Source organism: Solea solea, chromosome 15 (assembly GCF_958295425.1).
Source record: "Solea solea chromosome 15, fSolSol10.1, whole genome shotgun sequence".
Taxonomy (NCBI): Eukaryota; Metazoa; Chordata; class Actinopteri; order Pleuronectiformes; family Soleidae; genus Solea; species Solea solea.
In genome coordinates, this window is record NC_081148.1 from 8,616,128 (window position 1) to 8,635,976 (window position 19,849).

A 19,849-nucleotide genomic window follows, 5' to 3' on the forward strand; every position below is an offset into this window, starting at 1 on the left:
TTAAGCACAATCAACTCAACTCAACGGTTCTTGTAAGGATGGCTTTTTCCTTTTAAAGCGACACAGTGTACTTTCAAACAATGTCTACAAGATTACTTTGATCAACTTTCCTCTGGTTTTCAGCGGTGTCATTGGCTTTTCCACAAAAGAACGCGCTACGCGACCTACATTCTACATTCTCCTCTGAATTACAGAATTATCTTGACAATAAAGATGTGTCACAAGAAGAAGGATCTTCCTTAATGATTGTGACCCTATTTCCCTTCGTTCATAAACATCACCTCTGCCATTGCCCCCAACCCTCCCATCCTGTGCACCCCGTCTAGATTTCTCCGCCACCCAGGTCCCACCACAGCGAGGCTCCTTGCCTCCTCTGCCAGCGCAGAAATGAATTATATCACTTTTCACACCTGTTTCTGCTCAAAACCGACGGTGCATGTTGCTGTGGGGGGAACAGCTCTCCCCCAGCTCAGCTACATCTGTGTATGCAAGCAGTTAAATTAGACTTTAATTGTGTTAACGGGGGAATTATGCTTTTCAGTTGGATTTTGTTATACTCTCTCTCTCTCTCTCTCTCTGCATTTTACATGTTTTTTAAGGGGTGAGAGAAGGGAAGGGGGGAGGCGGCTCACTAAGGGTTTGCGGGTTGGCTTCTTTTATGAGCTGCGATCACGGCTGCCCCTCGTTACACTGACTCTGTGTACAAATAGGAGGGGAGGAGAGCCAGAATGAGAGTGTTGGTGATAATGTGTAGGAGAGTGTGGGTCCCAGTCTGCCAGGCTAATATAGCAATGCTAACACTTTCTATGCCAAACCCCTCCTGCTCCCCTCCACAAAGACACACACACACACACACGCACACACACACCTACTTCAGTTTAGCAAGGCAACAATCTAAATGAGGATTTGGGTAGTGTGTGTGTGTGTGTGTAGTAGGAAGGCGGGGGTGAATTCCATCTAATTACTCTATCACATAATTTCACAAATTGCCTTTTCATAGGGGAGTGGAGAGCAGAGCACAGGGCGCATTGGGGATTTGAGGCCTGAGCTTTCATTTACTACTCATTTCTTGTTAAATTAAACAAGAAAATACCATTTGTGAGGAAAAGAGGGAGCAGGCAGGGGGTGGATTCCAGCAGCACAATAGGAGAGATGAAGGTAAAAGAGATTGGGTACCAGCTCTTTCTTCATATTAAGGCTCATCCCTTTGGTTGTAACACAAAGCATTAATGTATCTCAGCAGCCGTTTATTCGATCAGATTCCAATAACAGCCTTAATTGTTTTGTCAAACATATTATTTACACAAACCGAACACCTTCAGTCACTATCTACAAGTTAACAAATTGTTTCTTAATGGTGTCAAGCAGATAGAGGTGACAAAAAAAACCAACAACTTTTTATGGACTTCTTTCATCAAATATCCCATTCATAGAATGGAACTTGTCACATCATCAGGGTATTAGTGGAAAACAAACAATAAAACAAGATGAGGACCCAATTTGAGATGCCCCCCTGCCTACTTTATGTTGGTTCCCCACCAGGTTTAAAGCTGCATGTTAAGCTGGCAGCAAGCTGCATTGTGTGGCCATTTGTGACAAGCGCTAAACACTAATGTTTTGCAGTCGCTCCAAGTGACAGCAGCCAAATTCTTCCGACAAACTTCTCCCACAAGCACTTGAGAACACATGAGCTCATTGGGCGTGTTGGAGAGAAGTCAGAGTTGCAACTGCCGTCATCATCACAGATTCAGTACCACTTCTCTGTCTTGTCATTCTACCCATTGCACAATGAATAGAAGCATAGTGAAAGACATGTTTTTTGTTCATTTTACGCTGCCACTCTTCACATTTGAATAGATTCAACATCCAAAGTACTGAAGCTTTGACTGAGGCCATGATAATGCAGTTAACCTAGGCAAAATGCAACCTTTCCTGCTGGTGATGTTTATGCTTTTTTTTTTTGCACATCATGCATAAATCTTTCCTTTTTTCCAGAAAGGGAAATTAGCATCATTGATGAATAATTGAGGACAGATGCAGAACTTATTTCAAAACAACCCTAAAAGAAAACAGCTATTTGAATGACATCTACCACCTATACTTCTGGTGCACTAACAGCTGCTGTTTGCCACCTACCTTCCCTTTCTGCTTCAGTATGATGTGAGGGCGAATAACAGAATGTGCTCCAAGGTACTGAAAGAGTACCCATTGTGATTCTATTGTTTATTCTATCAGTACTATCAGGCATATTTATTATCTTTGCGACTTCCACGTGTGTGCATGCATGTATCGCTCTATGTCTATCGCTAAGAGGCCAGACTCACATCCTCAACCCTTTTTGTGCAACAACTGTGGTTGATGATGCTGTGGATGAGCTTGGATCAGCTTTCCATGCTCATGTCCACACCAGTAGAGGCAGAGAGACATTGCTTTGCCAGTGTAAGAGATACTGTAAATGGTTTTTACATTAGAGCAACTACGTGGTACACAAATATATGGTGATTTAATTAGAGACCACAGAGAGAATTTTTCTGACACCAGTGGTTATTGTTGGTGCCAGTGTTTCTAAAAATTGAGACCAGATAGCCCAGAAACAAAAGGCAATGTTCCCCTTCTCTTTGTCTGGGTTTAATTTCTGTTTGGCTTCACGAATGAAGATAAACACTGGAAGACATTTTTGAACAAACCATTAAGATTGAAAGAGATTTAAAATCTGTTTGCAGTGAAGGAACGCCATCAAATTATCTTCTTGTTTCATGCCATATAGAGCGATTAAGCCAATGTGCCACCGTGTGCTTTAGATGTGAGCATGTTTTAGTGCCCTTAGCCTGGGAGAAGGAAAAGGATGATAGATCCTCCTTATCCCCTTCTTCATCTCCTTGCCTTCACCTCCTCCTTTTCTCTTCCCTTTTACTCCCTTGACAATCACTTACATCCTTCCCACAGTTTGAGATCTGATGGTACAGAAGTCTCCCATCAGCCATACTCGCAGTGTAATATGACACAGCAAGTGTGTTTCTTTGTGCGTGAACGTGTGTTTCAGAGGACATGTGCGTGCTACGCTGCACCTCCATGGACAAGATGTGTGTATGTTTTAAACACCTTTCCTCTGTTACACCAAAGGTTTTAGGGGATGCATGAGTTGAGGTCAGGGAGTTGGAGGAGAGGTTAATGTGTATGTGCGTACTAGGCAATTGGGGGATAGTGATTTTGTTCAGGAGGAGGAAAGGGTCAAATGGAAAGAGAAAAGCACAAAGAGAAAGCTTGTGAACTGCACTGTGTGTACACATCACTTTGTCTAGGATTCTCAATTCAAAAGCCCATTTTCCACTGGTCAAAAAAACAACTAACACCTGCAAACATCTGACTTTTGTCTGCAGTGGGAACCAATACAATGACTGTGCAACAGAGAGGGGGTTTTATCAGTCATCTACTTTTGGGAGAAAGACATTTGCCTTCACCACTTTTAGGAGACAGGGGGACACTGCATCTACAACAAAGACGGTCTCCAAATCAGTCAGTCAATAAAGGTGGAACACATGCAATATCCATAATCCAGCAACTCAGTTATTTTCCCCAACATCTTCCCTGTTGGCTTGTGCAATTTAAACCAACACTCACTCAGCCAAACGGCATCGGGTTCTCCACAAACCTCTGACACACACACATATGTGGAGCCCAAGCCTGGGTGAAGTTAGTCCCTTAGTCAAGATGTCACAATTAAACACTTCCATTAATGCATTGGTGCTACACCCTAGACTTATGTTGTACAAGACATTTGTTTTCATTTATTTGAATCAGACATGTGAGTGGCCATCCAGTAGCCAGAGACCCAGCTGTATGAAACATGCCATGGGACAGGCACTTGTTTTAATGCTATTTGGGGCCAGCTGTACTAACAAATCCAAAGAAAACATTTAAGATCCTTTGGTTATGTCTAATGATTTCCAACTTTCCATGAAGTAAGAGATTTTACGCAGGATTCCTCTCACCTTTAAAGCTTTGATTTGACAGTCTTTGAAGGTCAATCCTCAATAATAACTAGAAACACAAATTTGACCCTAAGATGATCAATGTAATGTATTGTTGTTATAATAATAATAATAATAATAATAAGAAGAAGAATCATAATTATTATTATGATTATTATTATAATAATATAAGTGTCATTTAACTCTTTAAAGTTTGTTTTGTCCTGTTTAGATGCTCTATAACTACAGTATATTTGTTATTTAACTCAATACAGTAACACATTTCTGTTTGTCTATTCTCTGGTGGGTATTATGGGCTGTTGACAGAGTGTCTCATAATGTTTTCGCTGGCTAGAGTTGAAATTAATTGAAACTTAGGACAGGATAGTCCAACTGCATTTTTCCCACACCAGTTTCCCCCTCAGACAATTCCCAGTGCTGTTAGCTGGTGCAAATAGCACTGGTGGTGTTCTTTGCTGTAATTGAGCAAAAATAAAGCCAAACCACAGGCCTCTGCAGCATCCCAGGCATCTGTTAAATAATGACAGATTTGTTCCTAATAAGGTTCATCTATGTATCTGCGGCAGTTATGGCCAGGGGCGTCTCTCCTTGGCTTCAACCTTATTCAGTTTCAACAGATGAGGAGCGAGAACGCAGGCTGCTGAGATCACCAGCAGATTAAACAGGCCTGTGTCTTTGAAGTGTTCACTGTACAAACCAGGATAACCAGGGAGGGGCTCCAGTGCAGTGGTGTGTGTGTCTATGTATGTGTGTCAATGAATGTCCCTTTGTGTGCAAGTGAATCTAAGTCAAATAATGGAAGAGACACAACAGAAAGACACAACATCTGTGTGTGTCTGTCAGAAAGTTTGTGGCCGTGAAGTTTGGTTTGCACATGATGTGGAAAAACGGGAGGAGATTGAGAACAAATGCAACTGTATACTGTGACTCACTGTTAGGTGCTGGAAGAGCCATGCTCTCATGATGTTGGTGGCCACCTTCGGGAAAATGCCTCTCTTTTTGTTGTGTTTCTTTTCTTTTTCCGGGTCATCATCGTCCCCTGTGCTCGGTGAAGCCACGCTGTTGTCCAGGCCATCACCTGTCACATGACAAGAAACAGGAAGAGACAGATCAGACACACCGTTTGTTGACTTCCTGCATTTGCTGCGCCTCTGCGTTCAAAGCAAATAAATATGATTTCGAAGGAATTCTGCGGGGCTTTGTATGCACAGATGGAGGGGTATAGAGACACAACAATAGAAAGCAGAGAATGGCTGGAAAACAGCACCTCATAAATGCATTCATTTTTAATACATTTATAAATAACCCTGCCTTTCATCCCCCCCCCCCGCCACTTGAAAACACAGCAAGCGCTCGCATCTTTCCGCAAGAAAAAGAGAGAGAGAGACGGGGAGCACAAAGGACTTGTAAGGTCGCATTTCCCCACTCTCCCATCCAAGCCCGCGCAGAATTGAAAATGACAGAGAGATTTAGTCTTTATTATCCTGAGGGGAAAATAGTTATTGAAGCGTCGCCCTGGCGCATTCTGCCATTTTACCTGAGGTGGAAAGAGTAACATGGCACTACAAAAGGGGAGGATGCCAGGAGAGGGGAGGCAGAAAATAAAAGGAAAATAGGTGGAAAAAAGGAAGTCAGCGGCACAAACAGCGCTAACAAAGCTAGCTGTTTTTCATAACAATGGCGTCATGGCTGCTTACAGCAACCTGTAGGGCTTTGATAAGGCTCTATTAAGGCCAGTTAACCTCACCTAAGGGGGGAACTGAGACAGCTTAGAGTATTTGAGCACAGAGAGGAAAAGTGAAAGGAAAGTGTGCACCATGGGCCTTTTCTCTGCATACACACTCAACAACATACAGCCCATACACACACACACACACACACTGCACATATTCAAAACTACCCAATTACTGTTCACATTCTATACAGTTCCATTGGAGAGAAAGAGACTCTTCCCATCTGTGGCGGTGAAAAGCCTAATTGTTATTATCATTATTCAAAAATGCGAGCCACCCTCAATGAAGATGATAATCATAAAAGAAACATGAGCCAGGATAAACAAGTGGCACCCTTACTGCCTTTCCTAACTGGGAAGTTAGGGGAAGTGGAGAAGAAGAAGAAGAAGAAGAAAAAACTGAAGCATGGCACAGAATTGGATCCAGTTATTTATTGATTACACACAAAGCAGTTCTAAAGCTCCGAGTGCTATTCACTGTGGCGGGAGTAGATAACTGTGTTCTAGCGGGCCTGTACTCCACTAACTTGTATCAGCGACACCTCGCACCTAGCTAAAAACTAAGCCCTAGATTCATCGATAATTAATGGGGATGTTGGTGCTAATCCGGTTGGAGATTACTTTTTTCCAGCCTGCCACATCAATGGAATAATCATGGGCCAAAAACCCAGGCCTTTGCTCCCCATTACCTCAGGCAAAAGAATTCCTGAAAGCATGCCTGGAGGGCACCTGAATTATATACACCATTAGGAGAGAGAGGCTCTCAACGATCCATACGAAACAACGTTGTTGGCTAGCTCTCACTCTCTCACTCCGACTGTTCTGGCAGAAGGAGTTACATATGCACACATATTGAAGGCTTTTTAATGAACCTCGTGTGGAAGTGGAGGTGACGCTTCGGATAGTGGGGGAGGGTTAAAACAAGAGCTTGCTTTTCCTAGATGGTGTGATACTGATGCAAACGCCAGCCACTGCACATTAATAATGCATATGCATGTAAAGCTGGCGAAGTTGGGTTACTGTAACAATGCCAAAGGGTCATAAGTTGGATTTGGGGGGGAAAAAAGCCTCATGGTGCGTTCAAGTGCCTTTAACACAGCCAGAAACCTCTTTACAAGTATGTATCATGCTCTGAGTGCAAATGTACAGCACATACAGACACACTTTTAATCATTATGCACTCGTACTGTATAACTGGGATTATCGAGTAACATGTTTATTTATTTATTCAGTTATTAAACAGTAAAATTCCACTTGCAAAGTCAAAAATATTGGATTTACAATGAGAAGAAAAAAATAAACATTCACACTTGCAGGCAGGGACTCTCACTCTGGCAGTTTCAATGAATTCATTGACGCGCTGACTAACATTTTAGCTTCAACACTACACATACAATGCATCACATCCACAGCAGCTTCTAGTCCTAAGCTCTCTGTCTGAAAACACACTCACACTACAGGCTTGAGTTACATCATTAGCCTGGGACAAACGCAGCCTGAGCTTAACATGTGAGTTTTTTTCTGCCTACTGTTTCAGGGCTAAAATACACCCACTCTCTGCCTTCTCTTTCCCTCTTCCTCTCTACGTCTGTCGGCCTGGTGGAAAAAAGGGGTGAGTCGAGCTGAGGACCTGTAATCTAAGACCAGATTTTCATTGGAAGCAAATGCTTTCAATCCATTGTAAAGACCGGCTCATGTTCAGCAAAGCCTACAATAACAAACCCAGGGGCTTGTCCCATGCGAGTTGGGAAAACAGAAGCAAGCAGCCGGAGTATCAACTCAGTGAGTGAGTGAGTGAGTGAATGAATGAGTAGACTCGGGAAGAGGTGAACATTAAAGTGTGAGAAGAGTAATTAAAGTGTGTATTCTCACAAAATATTACATGATTCTGTTATGTCTGTTGCCACTGTTTCATCATATACTTCTTGTTTAATCCAACTTTGATGAATACTGTACCCTACTGTACGAGTAGTTATATTTATTTTGTGTTGTAGCTATATATATATATATATATATATATATATATGTATATATATACATATATATATATATATATATATATAAAATGAGGGGAAATATCAAAGAGCTGTTGTAATCGATCTACCAACTTTGTAGACACACACTTTTTTTCCTACCTTTGCCTCATACATAGTAGAGCGATATCGTACTCTTCAATCACCATAACCATAATTTAAATTAGCACCTATCATATTTATTGAGATGTATTGAGTTAAATGGTTTGCAAGCAGCTATGATCTTAAAAATGTATTAACACAAGGCTACAGAATATAAAATATCCCCAAAGACCTCATTATCACAAACCAAAAGGATGCAGAATGTGAGTGAAACAACATCTACTTCAAATTACTACAAGAACACAGAAGCACTGTGTGTTTTCCTTCCAAAAAATGCACAGGCTCTGCTCAACTTCTTTACAGCTATGAGTAAAAAGAAACAGAATTGAAACAATTTGGGAAAACATGTAATGATGGCCGCTACTAATTGAATTTAACCCTCAAGTCTGAGAGGGATACTCCTTATTTTTCTCTCTCCTTCTCAGTATGTCTGACCTATAGACACTTACTTTACCTAGAAGGGGAAAAGGAAGAAGGAAGGCTGGGGAAGGGCTGTCAATTTTATTGGCATTTCCATTTCCACTGCAATTTGATACCAATCACTTCTGCAAGGTCTGGGGCTAATTTCTGCTTTTCCTTAACCCCAGCATGTGAGGGGCGGAAAAAAAAGAGAGAAAGACTGGGGTGAGGCAGGGAAGGTGATGAAGTTGTGTCTGGCAGCCATGTTGGGGGAATGTCAACAGTGTTACCTCAGCTTGTGTAAGAGAGGGAGATTAAAACAAGGGAAGAAAAGGAATGCAAGATGGTGAAGGAGGGTAAGAAGAGAGGAATGAGCAAGAGTGGAAAGCTGGAAGCTCAAGCTCAATAGGGGAGAAAAATAGGATAGATATAGATAGATAGGAGAGTGGGGAGATGTTGTGGGGAACATTGGAGTTAATCAAATGAAAAACATGAGACACTCAGTCAGGCTGTATGCATTGCAATGTAGACATCATATTATATGAATATTTTTAGCCTTTTAAACTTTTCCAACACCAAACAAGCACTTGGAAAAAAATGATCAGCATCGGGAAATGCAATATGCAACATTCCTGTGCACCATTTGAATAACAAAACAAAATACAGCAGGTGTTTGACGCAGACTTCTCGCAAACGCTGAGGAATCGTCGTTATGTGATATGACAGCTCTTTGTGAAAACAACAGGAGAAACTGGACTTGCCGGTACATTCTCTTCTCCACATGTTTGCTCTGTAGTCAAAGAGATCTTTCCAACCAGGCGTTGCGTCATTTGATGCTCATCAATTGATGCCTGTAGCACAAACAGCATACACACAGAAGTGGCCGAGCGAGTGTAGTCGAGAGTGAATATGAAGGGGGGGGGAAAAGGGTTTTCGCCGGGAATTGACTCACAACCATGTTAAAATATATAACACAATAACATGTAACTGTAACACACAGTCAGGAAGCGACCCAGGCAGCTAGTCAGCCAGTCAGCTAATGAATCAGTCACTCTCCATACACAGGCTGCCAGGCTCATTAAGAGCATCAGCAGGCTGTAACCCATGGGCTGCAAACATGCGGGCAGCTCGACTAGCAAGCTCCAGTCTCCCCACAAGGAAGAGCCACCGGCACAACTGTGGGCCCGGCCCACTGATCGGCCACGACAACGTCTTTGCAACTAGTTAGAGGAGGGGCTGGGAGGTGGAGGTGGAGGTGGTGGGAGGTGGGGGTCGAATCAATGCAGGATGGTGGGGGTGCATGTTCGTGTGTGAAGAATGCATGCATGCATGGATGTGCATTCATCTGTGTGTGTGTGTGTGTGTGTGTGTATAAAACTGTCTTTCTTTGTGTGTGTGTGTGTGTGTGTGTGTCAATTAGGGAGCAGGCCAGTGACTGGAAGGAGCCAGGGGCAGTTGAAATGCCCCGGGGCCAACCAAGGGAAGGAATATTTTATCAGTCCCCTCACACGCTGTATACACAAATACACACTTGAACACACACCCCACACACAGATAATGACGTAAAAAAAAAAACTAAAAAAAACTGGGTTAGCTTTGCTTCATGCATTTGCACAAGCTTCATTAGCATTAGCTAAACAGACACTTAGTTCTATGCTCATTCAGCTTCGGTGCCGTTTATTTAAGCCTCCTATTCACTTCATGTTTCATTCCTGCTTCCTCCTGCTTCCTACTTCATTAGTTTCCTCTCTCCACTCTCTCTGTCTGCTGGAGTGTGAGGTTGGGAAGGAGGTTATTTGCACAGTGTTTGGGATGTAAGAGAGAAGCATTGTTATCTTTCAAAGAAGTGCTCCGTCTTTTGTAAAACCAACAGAAAGTAGCAATAGATATTTCAGTAATTAATCTCATATTGTTTGACATCTTTATTCCTGTCGTTTTCAGTAGCTTCAGCAAGTCCAACAAGTGAGCACTAATGATGCTTCATCCGTCTCTTTGTCTCCCTCTCTTATGTCTTTATCACTTCTCTACATCTCTCTGTCTCAAGGCAAACCCTGACATTATCAAGCAGTATCTGGGCTAATCTGTTATGATCTGATTATGAACCATATCTCGGTGTAATGCAGAGATTGGTACCGCCTGCCCCCTCTGTGCAGGCACATGTGCCATTTGCAGGTGTCAGCCATTTTTCTGCTGCCTGGCAAATTAACAACCACAGATTCACCAGTCACTCATCTGCAAACAGTGATTTTGTCAGACATGTTGCTTCCAGCACAGCGCAGGAAAATTATGACATTTAGCTTCCTAATATTTTTCTTTCTGCTGAGTTGAGGAATATAGGTTATGAATATTAGCTTTGTGCCAGATGTCATGAGTGGAATCTTGTGTGAGGAATCACTCACATATGGCTTAACGTTTTTTGGAGGTTACTGTGAGATGTTTTTGCAAGGTTTTATAGGCTGTGGATGAAGTGAGAGGGAGAAGAGGTGGGGACAGGTCTTTTTTTTTGCATTTATGACAGTGCATTTAGTCTTGGAGAGAGCGAGAGAGAGTGTGCGTTTCACTGTGAGTGACCCGGAGCTGATCCCTCATGGGCCACTCCTAAAGTTTCACACCCCAGAAAACTCACATGACCCAGGGTTGACTGCCCAGGCAAGACTCGGGCCTCAGGGGCCTGCTATCCTGTTCCACTGGGATCCACACGTCTCATATTGGCAGGCAAGAAATTCATACGCATACACACACTCAACACATGATACACTTAACACACACACTTGCAGAGGCACATTTACTAAAGTGCTCTCTTTCTTGCAATTTTTCTCTCTTGCCTTAACACACAAACATGCGCACACTCGCACACGTAGACATACGTTACCTTCCCAGAAATCCTCACACGGGTAAAGAAGGGCTTGCGACGGGAGGAGGGAGACAAGTGGCATTTATTGTATTCAGGCCATTCATAAGCTCTAGACCTGGGGAGGGGGTGTGGGGGTGCAGGCGGTGGGGAGGTTCCCCTAGCTTGGCTCTGGAGGGCCCCTCCCATCTTTAAAAAACATCTGAACATGCAGGAATTCCTTGCAATGGAATTCCCAAGAAGGGGCAGATTTTCAAATGTGTCTCTCATCGTGTCTTTACCCATGCACCACATGCACCTATTTTAATGATCTTCCATAGCTTCCCTACGATGACCACACAAGTATTCCAAAGCAACACACACACACACACACACACACACACACACGCACACATACATTTAATTCAATACAAAACACTCTCTGTGACCAATGCTGTTCTGCCTTCCTTGTACTCCAGTGGAGGAGGAGAGACAGAAAGAAATCCCCATGACCATTTGACAGATAATGACATGCGCCGTTGACAAAACAATATGGCCAGTCTAGAATTTCCTTCCTGTCTTTGCCAGAGAAACACTCCACTGCAGCCAGTGTATTTTGATCATATAATACTCTAAAGCATTGCACGTTCTCTGCAGTAAGACATACTTGAATGTAACATTTAGGCAAAAGTTCATGCGTGTCATTTCAACAGTTCTTGACTGACAAACCTCACAAGCGTATGAGGCAAAAATGTCACCCAGGGACTGAAGAGTTGGTGGTTTGGTAACAAAATGTCAGAAGTGTCCACATGATCAAATGTCAGATTTTGTTTTTTGGATGGGTGTCGTCTTATGTCAGCTGGGACTGTCACCAGAACCCCCCTGCGACTCGCAGAAGATGAAGATGGATGGTTACTGTCTTATAAGGACACAACGGTGTGTTACTTAACAACATCCATAACCAGGAAATAGATATCAAACCTCCTCCCCCCAAAAAAAAAAAAATAAAAGATCGTCTTTCTTGTTGACATATGAATAAGTCATGTCATTTTGGCTGAGAAATGTGAGTTTACACATATCTGTGGTTTTCAGGTGTGCACAATGGCAACATCCTGCTGACTGGTGTGTAACCTAGATTATTATACAGAGAAAGTTTTCATTATTACTCGAGGGAAGAAATGAGGGCTTGCCAGGTACAGAATCATGAAAGAGATAAGTAATAGCTTCCTGTAATCAAAGACAATTCCATTGAAGTAATTACGGTAAGCAAGTGCGTCGCCATTACTGGGCTGGTTACTTTGAATGATGACAGTTCTGTGGATCAACGCTGACAGATTCAATAACGACACTAACTAGTGTGTTATTTACAAGGGCCATTTGTAATTAAAGCACACTGGAGACTTCTTATTGTGAGCGTTTGAGCCAAGTTTTGGAGCAATTATTTCATTTGAGGTGAAAGAGGTGATGAGAGGGAGACCAGGAAGCCACGCAAAAGGCATGTGTTTAACTAACAACAGAAGATTGAAAATAAAGAACAAATATGAGACAGATATCATATTTATGAGGTGATTAAAAGCGTTATTCAAAACCCCTCAGATTCATGTGGCTTTCATTGAAGTGGTCTGAGAGGATTGTTGTTTGTATTCATATTGGATATTGAAATTAATACCAGACATTTATGTCTGAAGCTACTGACGTGTGTGTTTTCTTTGTTTTTTTTAAGGCTGTGAAATGAATATATTGTTGTTTTTGGAGACACAACATGCAATCAAAGAGCATAGCGCTGTGCTTTAGGAACTTTTGCTAGACATATCTCAGTTTTATGACGTTCTTCAGAGCTAATGATTAACCTTTTATAAAACGTTTAATATTAGAACAGTGTTTATGTTTGTTTTTTTTTTTCTGTGAAAGAGCTCATGTGTGTCTGTGTGTTATGGCTGAGGCCCATCTACTGTGGGCTGTGAGGGGGAGGAGGGTTCAGGCCTGTTGACATAGCCATAGGTGATGGCAAAAATGTCAGTGTAAATGTGACTGCTCTCTCTGTGCCATTTTCCCGTAAAGGGTCATCTCCACAGGCTGCCTGACACGCTGGAAACTGCCTCAAGCGCAGGGCACCGGCACGGCATTAAACTGCAGTGCACCTCCACACGAACACGTACACACACACACAGAGCGACTGCCTTTTATTCCCACTTCCAGATCAGTCCAGAGAAAAAGAATTGGGGGGGAAGAGACAGACGGTGCAAGCTAAAATGAAAGTGTAGGGCGATGAATTCACCCTTTCATATTGAGCACTTTTGCTGTGTAACTATTGATTTTTCCCCCTCTCGCCTTTGTGATGCAGTTTTCTTTTTTCTAACCTGAAGCTAGAAGGCCAGACTCGGTTCAAATGGGAGCACTTGTTAGGGGGGCCCCCCCAGATTCTTGGCTTCAGTGAAGGGAAGTCCTCACACAAATACACACACAGATGGTTACTGTAATTATGACAAGATTCCTTCAATTGTGCCTCTTTTGCCCTTTTCATAGTCTTCTCTGTCAACCTCTCAACTGTTTTGCTTCATTTCTGACGGCTCTTTGACACCCTCCAAAGCTCAATCCAACTCAGCGCACAACAAATGCACACCGAGGGAGTCAAATGGAAGAAGAGGGTAAGGGGGATGGTAGAGGGGACAAGGACTTTAACAAAAGCTAAGAGCACTTAACAACACAATGGCATGGCGGTCCTTTCCAAAAGTCAGCTGATGTGCTGAAGGGCGTTCCAAAGTCCTTCAATGAAGAAGTGGGACAAAGAGATGGAACCTTCAGCTTGACTAAAGGAAACTCAAACTGACGCTAAATACATCTTTCTTTGCACGAAGACACTTTATTCACCTCGAGGATCTCACTACAAGAGCATAGAGGTATCATTTAAGCTAACATCAATTCACTGAAAAGACACCCTGTCATATGTTCTGAGCATCTTCTACAATGAGCCACATTTAGTGAAATTACAGTGGGCTCTATCATGCAGCGCTGTCTTGTTTTACGTCTACCAACCTATTAAAAAGTGCCAGTTTAATCAACTAAAATAGAAATGTATCATTTCAGCACCAACAGCCTGTATGTTTAGTCTGTAATCATCTCAATGTTTGGGGTGTAGATGCATTAACCAGACTCAAGTTTCCCAGCTTATTTTTCCGAGCTAACATGTTTGTCTGTCGCCTGTTTGCGTTTTTCCACATGGTAACTATCTGACTGACACAGCCTTTGATAAACACTCATAATGCACAAGGATTTTCCCACTCACACTAACCTATCAGCACTCGCCAAACTGCAGTATGTAGTTAGATAATACAGGCACGCTAACCCTGCGGTGGCACAACCTAATAATAGCACATTAGCTCCCAGTGAGTTTTTTTGGAATTACAGAAGGTTTTAGTATTAGGAGGAAATATAAGGTCTGCACCCACAAGCTCAGGTTACTGAAGGGGTGGTTAGAAAAACAGGATAAGTCATTATCTGAGCAACAACCCCCGTTTAAATACTTGTGGAGTTGTTGCATTTAGATTTTAGGGGTTTTATGTTTTTTTAATGAATAAAAACATGAGTAAAGCAGACAAAGGCACTGGCTGTGTGGCATTTTTATCACGGCTTTCCTGCTTAAGCCAAGTTTACACGACACGACTTTCAGAGTCAGAGAATCGCTGTGCATCCCACACTACATGATGTGCTTGTGTCTTGTGATTAGGAGCTACTACATCCACAGCTACAGTACTTTAGAAGTCGTATTTCTCTTTCACATTCTCCCACCTCTTTTTTCTGATGAACTGCCACTGTACTCCTGTCTCTGATTGGCTGGGGTAGCATGAGTGGTCTCAGACTCAGCATCAGTGGGTCTCTGCAGGCAATTTCAATATATCAATAAGGGATAATAAGCTGCTACTTAAATGACTTGTTTGTGTATTGTCAATGAGGCTTTTAAGGCTCTTTCTTCAAGATACCCACACTATATTAACCTTTCTCCTTCCAAAGTAACACTCCATCTCCACTTCCCCCTCCTGTCAATGTTCTATGATTGGCACAGGATGTGGTGTAATGGGGATGCGGGGGATTTGTAGTCCTATCAGCCTCCCCATACGTGGACCTAAAAAGGCTATCAGGACAGGGGCACAGGAAGAGGAAGTGAGTGGGTTTACAGCAGTCCTACTTCCTGTGGAGCATGGGCCCATGTGGCAGGGAGTGATATGCCCCCCGTGGACAGCAGCGTTCTCGCCACACAGTCCTACCAAGTCACTTCCTGAAAAAGGCAGCCCTCTCTGGGGGTGACTTCCTGTAAGAGTATGACCTCTCTGCCGCTTAAGAGAATCTCACTGGAACAAAGACCTGGGGCTGCCCATGGGAGTGTGTGCACAGTATGTGTGTGTGTGTGTGTGTGTGTTAAACACCACCACCGAGGCCTTTACCCTTTACTCTAAAGGTTATCACTTGTGAGAATCTCACCCTCAGTCCCTGCTCATCTCTTTGAGTTTCACTTGCTCGGAGCGAGAGGGAATGATCGGGTTACATCCAAATGTGTGCGTTTGCAAGTGCGTGTACTGCAAGTGGCATGCTTTGTGTTGCTCTGCAAACACACAAAGTAAACGCCCATGCTGCCCTCCAGCCCACCCCGCTGCTTTTGTGTTTACCTGCAGGTATTCGTTACCTAGACCTCTCTCTCTCTCTCTCTCTCTCTCTCTCTCTCTCTCTCCCTCCCTCTTAAGTTTGAGAAAAGCTTGGTGAGGTCTTTATCTCTCATTCAAATCCCAATAGCAGGTATCCATGTCAAAAGGACCAATGGGAGGAGGCCTCAGGGGGAAACGTGTTTGGTCTGGGTCAGCCCTGGGTCAAGCTTTGGCTCATTTGACAAACTTTACCTCCAACCTCCTGCATCCCAGGTTACCCTGTCTCACAACACACCACCTCACCTACAGTACTTCACATGTAACTGCATGAACACTTTCATTAACATTATCAGACACATTTGCTACAGGAATGAAACGTGTGACCAAATCATACAATTTACCGTTCCAAGAGCTGTGATATTGTTCACTCGGACATTTTTTGTAGAAACAGTGTTTGAATGTTGGCAGCAAAATGAGCCGTTTGGTCAAACCAAGGTTATTAAATAAGTCTAAACAAAAAAAAAGAAAAGTATCGTCAACTCATACGACTGAAATCTACAGAGATGCAGGTTGTGACTGAAAAAAGGGTGCTTCTGCTGGTGTTTTCCTGGCATGAAATTGGCTTTGTGTGGGTGTCGTTAGGAGAGCCGGCTGGTAAATTCACCCGTTCTTTTGTTAGAAAAGGGGGGCTCCATGCATAATGGTCTTAGCCAGGGAGGCCTGGAACTGTGTCCATAAATTGAATTATTTCAATTTGAGAGAGAGAGAGAGAGAGAGAGAGAGAGAGAGAGAGAGAGAATAATAGAGAGTTGCCGCATGAGTGTGTGTTGCATTTACATGTGAACATATGCATGTGTGTTGATGGAGAGAGAGAGAGAGAGAGAGAGAGACTCCTTCTTACTCTTCAACGAGGCTCACATTTTCGAATAAGAATAAAACCCGAGATGCAGGGAGATTACAGTAGAGGCCAAATGTTGCCTTGCAGCTAGGAGATATGGTGTATTTACAAACAAAAACACTACTACTGGTGAGGCCAACATGATGTCAGTGTGACATAACGTACTGATATCACAAAAACTACAAAGAAAAATGTGACACTTATAGGGAGAACGGAAACAAACACAGGGGCTTGAACATGTGCCTTAATTTGGTTTATATATCATATCCACATGTGGTGATAAACAGATCTCCCAGCCTCATAAACGCTGAAACAACAGATATGTGTGAGTATATGTACGTATGTGTATATCGGGGTGGGGTAAAAATATTCCTGACACAATATAATCGGCAGCAGAACATATGGCAAACTGGCAGCAAGCTATTTATCCTTATCCTCTTTGGAGGCTAAAATTAGCACTCCACTGTTTGTAGCTTTAAGCTGGAGTCCAACCACTGCGATAGGGCTAATAATAAAGAATAAAAGGAAAAAAGCAGCCCAGCTGGCTGAGCTACTGCACCTCTTCATTTCCAACCATTTCATTTACATAGAAAACTTCTCTCTTTTCTCTGTCTCCCTTTTCAGACACGTCCATAGGAAAATATAGACGTTAATCTGACCATTAGCAATTCCATGTATACTGTATATAGTGTATATACAAGTGTTGCTGAAGCCCGGTTTTCACCTTAAGACCGTGTGTCAGGAAAGCCAGGATTTCCTGAACATGGACCCCCTCGGCTAACCTTAGTGCATAGGATGATGAGCCTAATCTCTTTATCAAAAGGTTGAATAAACATTGCTGCTCTCTGCATGTGTCTGTGTGTGAGTTGAATGTTTGTGTGTGACAAGAGGCCAAACAATGCTTAAAAAAAAAAAAGCTAATACCCCGTTTCTTTGCGCTTACCCTCCCTCCCTCCTCCATTCCTTCTCTCTCTCTCTTTCCTGTCATTCTCTCACCACATGACTGAAAGCCCAAACTGCTGTTGAACTCTATGACAGCCATCTGAAATGAATATTTTACGACATATAAATGATGTTATTGCTGTTTATGTTTTTCCAACATAAGCAGCAGGACAAGGCTCGCGTAAAAAGCACTGCCAACTACAGGCAGAGGTAATTATCTGAATTCTCCAGCCTGCTATCAGGGTTTTGTCTGAAAAGTTAACATCTATCTGATCGCAGGCCTCCTGGGCCCTGAGCTCAGCTCCACTTCAGAGGAGGCAGAGGAGGGAGCGGCGGGCTGCTGCAGCAGGCAAAATGGAGTGATAGAAAGAAGTGAGAGAGTTTAAGGTTGTTTTATCAGCCAGATGTAATGTGTTGTGACACATCAGTGATGAGTCGCTGTGATTTCACTGTCAGATTCCCTATGAACCTGCACTGGTTACGATTAAGAGCCAGAGCATTTTCTGTCTCCGAGAGCCTGTGTGTGTGTGTGTGTGAGTGTGTACTGTATGTTCCAGTCAATTTGCAGCAGAATTGAAAAATAGAGCAGAAAGTGGTCAACTTGGAATTTGTCACATATCTGCACTATGACAAGTTTCCCATGGCAATGACACAAGACACTCACCTCCTCCACACACACACTAACACACACACATAATATACAGAAATATCTTTTTATATCCTATTTGTTTGCATGACAAGTGCATTACCACATTTCAACTTGTTTTTCATTTGCAAATCAAAGCTACAGAGTTTAGTTCCAAAAGGAGATATCCAGTAATTTGACAAAAGTGGCATCTTCTTTTAGGACATGATTACACAAGAATGGTGCAAATTATGGTGCTTCATACCAAAATAAACCTGAATGGAGTCTTTGGTTGACACTTGTCAAACATGATAGTGAATGTAGATGTTCTATGTGTAAATATCGTTATGATTAAATGTGGAAAAGATTTCCTTGTTGTAATTATTTTCAGCAAAGGCAGCAAAAAAAACAAAACAAAAATTAAATCTTTGGAGATAAAATTGCAAAAAAAACTAGTCATTGCCAGGTTTACACATTTAAATTTCCTTGTCATAATCTCCTCACCACGGCACACAAGAGAACTCTACAAGGCAAAAAGTGTGTGTAAATAGTATCTTTTAGCAAACACCAGTAATTAGATATAGGCATTTGGCATTCACGCCAGTCACAAATTAAAGAAGAGCGTTTCCTGTAAACAGACAGTGAGAATGTGTCTACATCATTAGCGTGCCACAATTATAACATGGGAGCTAAAGATACATTTTCATCCCGCTTGAATTCCCTCACTGGTGCAAATGAAGTGGAACCTCTTTTATTTAATTTTTTTTAAATGAACGGTTGTAGTACTGTTTCCTGGAGCAGCATCAAACTACATGATGTGAATTTAAGGGTAAAATAATGACGGAAAAAAGGCATCACAGACAGCTTTGTGAGAAATAAGAGGACATGAATGATACCAAAATGTTCAATTGAAAGACGCATCCTAAGCGAGCGCCAAGACGGCATCAAGGCAGACAGAAAAAGAGAGAGCGGGAAGCCGTTTCACGTGCACACATGTCACAAATGAATATGTATTTCATGTAAATTGTGCACACGAGGCATATTGTAATGGTCTGAGCTAGACTTTGCATTTCTTTGGTCATGCAAACATGCCCATATGTAACCAACAGTCCAGGAGACGCTGACTGAATGAATGCAGAGGAGATTTTAAAGTAACAGAGAGAGCCGGGGAAACATTAGATTCACCTTCAAAATGTGCATGGCTATTCATTTTGAATAACATTAAAGGAAGTAGAAAAACACCACGGGTGCATCGAAAGAAAAAAAAACGCAAAGCAAAGCAACGAAGGCTATGAGATAAAATAAAGACAAACAAATGCAAGGCTCTCATAACGATATGTAAACGTGATCAGTATCACACAGCACATAAATCCCAAAGTCAAACACTGAAATAGCCTATGACGCCTTATCAAAATGTTTTATGGCCATTATCCTCTCACAGACGATATATTCACCGAAAGCCAATAAAATACAAGTTGACTAACAAAGATTGCTTCATGCGTGAAAAACGCAGAGGAGAGGAGAGGAGAGGAGAGGAGAGGAGAGGAGAGGAGAGGAGAAGAGAGGAGAGGAGAAGAGAGGGGGAGGAGGAGAGGAGGGAAGGAAGTCACTTTGTTTACTTGTATTTCTGATTCTTTCTTCCACACGACCCCAGCA

General features: G+C 42.5%; 1 protein-coding gene across 1 annotated transcript in view; it reads right to left on the reverse strand.

The window, feature by feature from the left end:
* The window catches only part of LOC131474441 (homeobox protein Meis1), an 81,783-nt gene that overhangs the window by 39,501 nt on the left and 22,433 nt on the right, over positions 1–19,849 (reverse strand). The window contains exon 8 of the mRNA XM_058652294.1: positions 4,925–5,070. Within this exon, the coding sequence (XP_058508277.1) occupies positions 4,925–5,070 (146 nt within the window). The remainder of the gene's footprint in view (positions 1–4,924; positions 5,071–19,849) is intronic.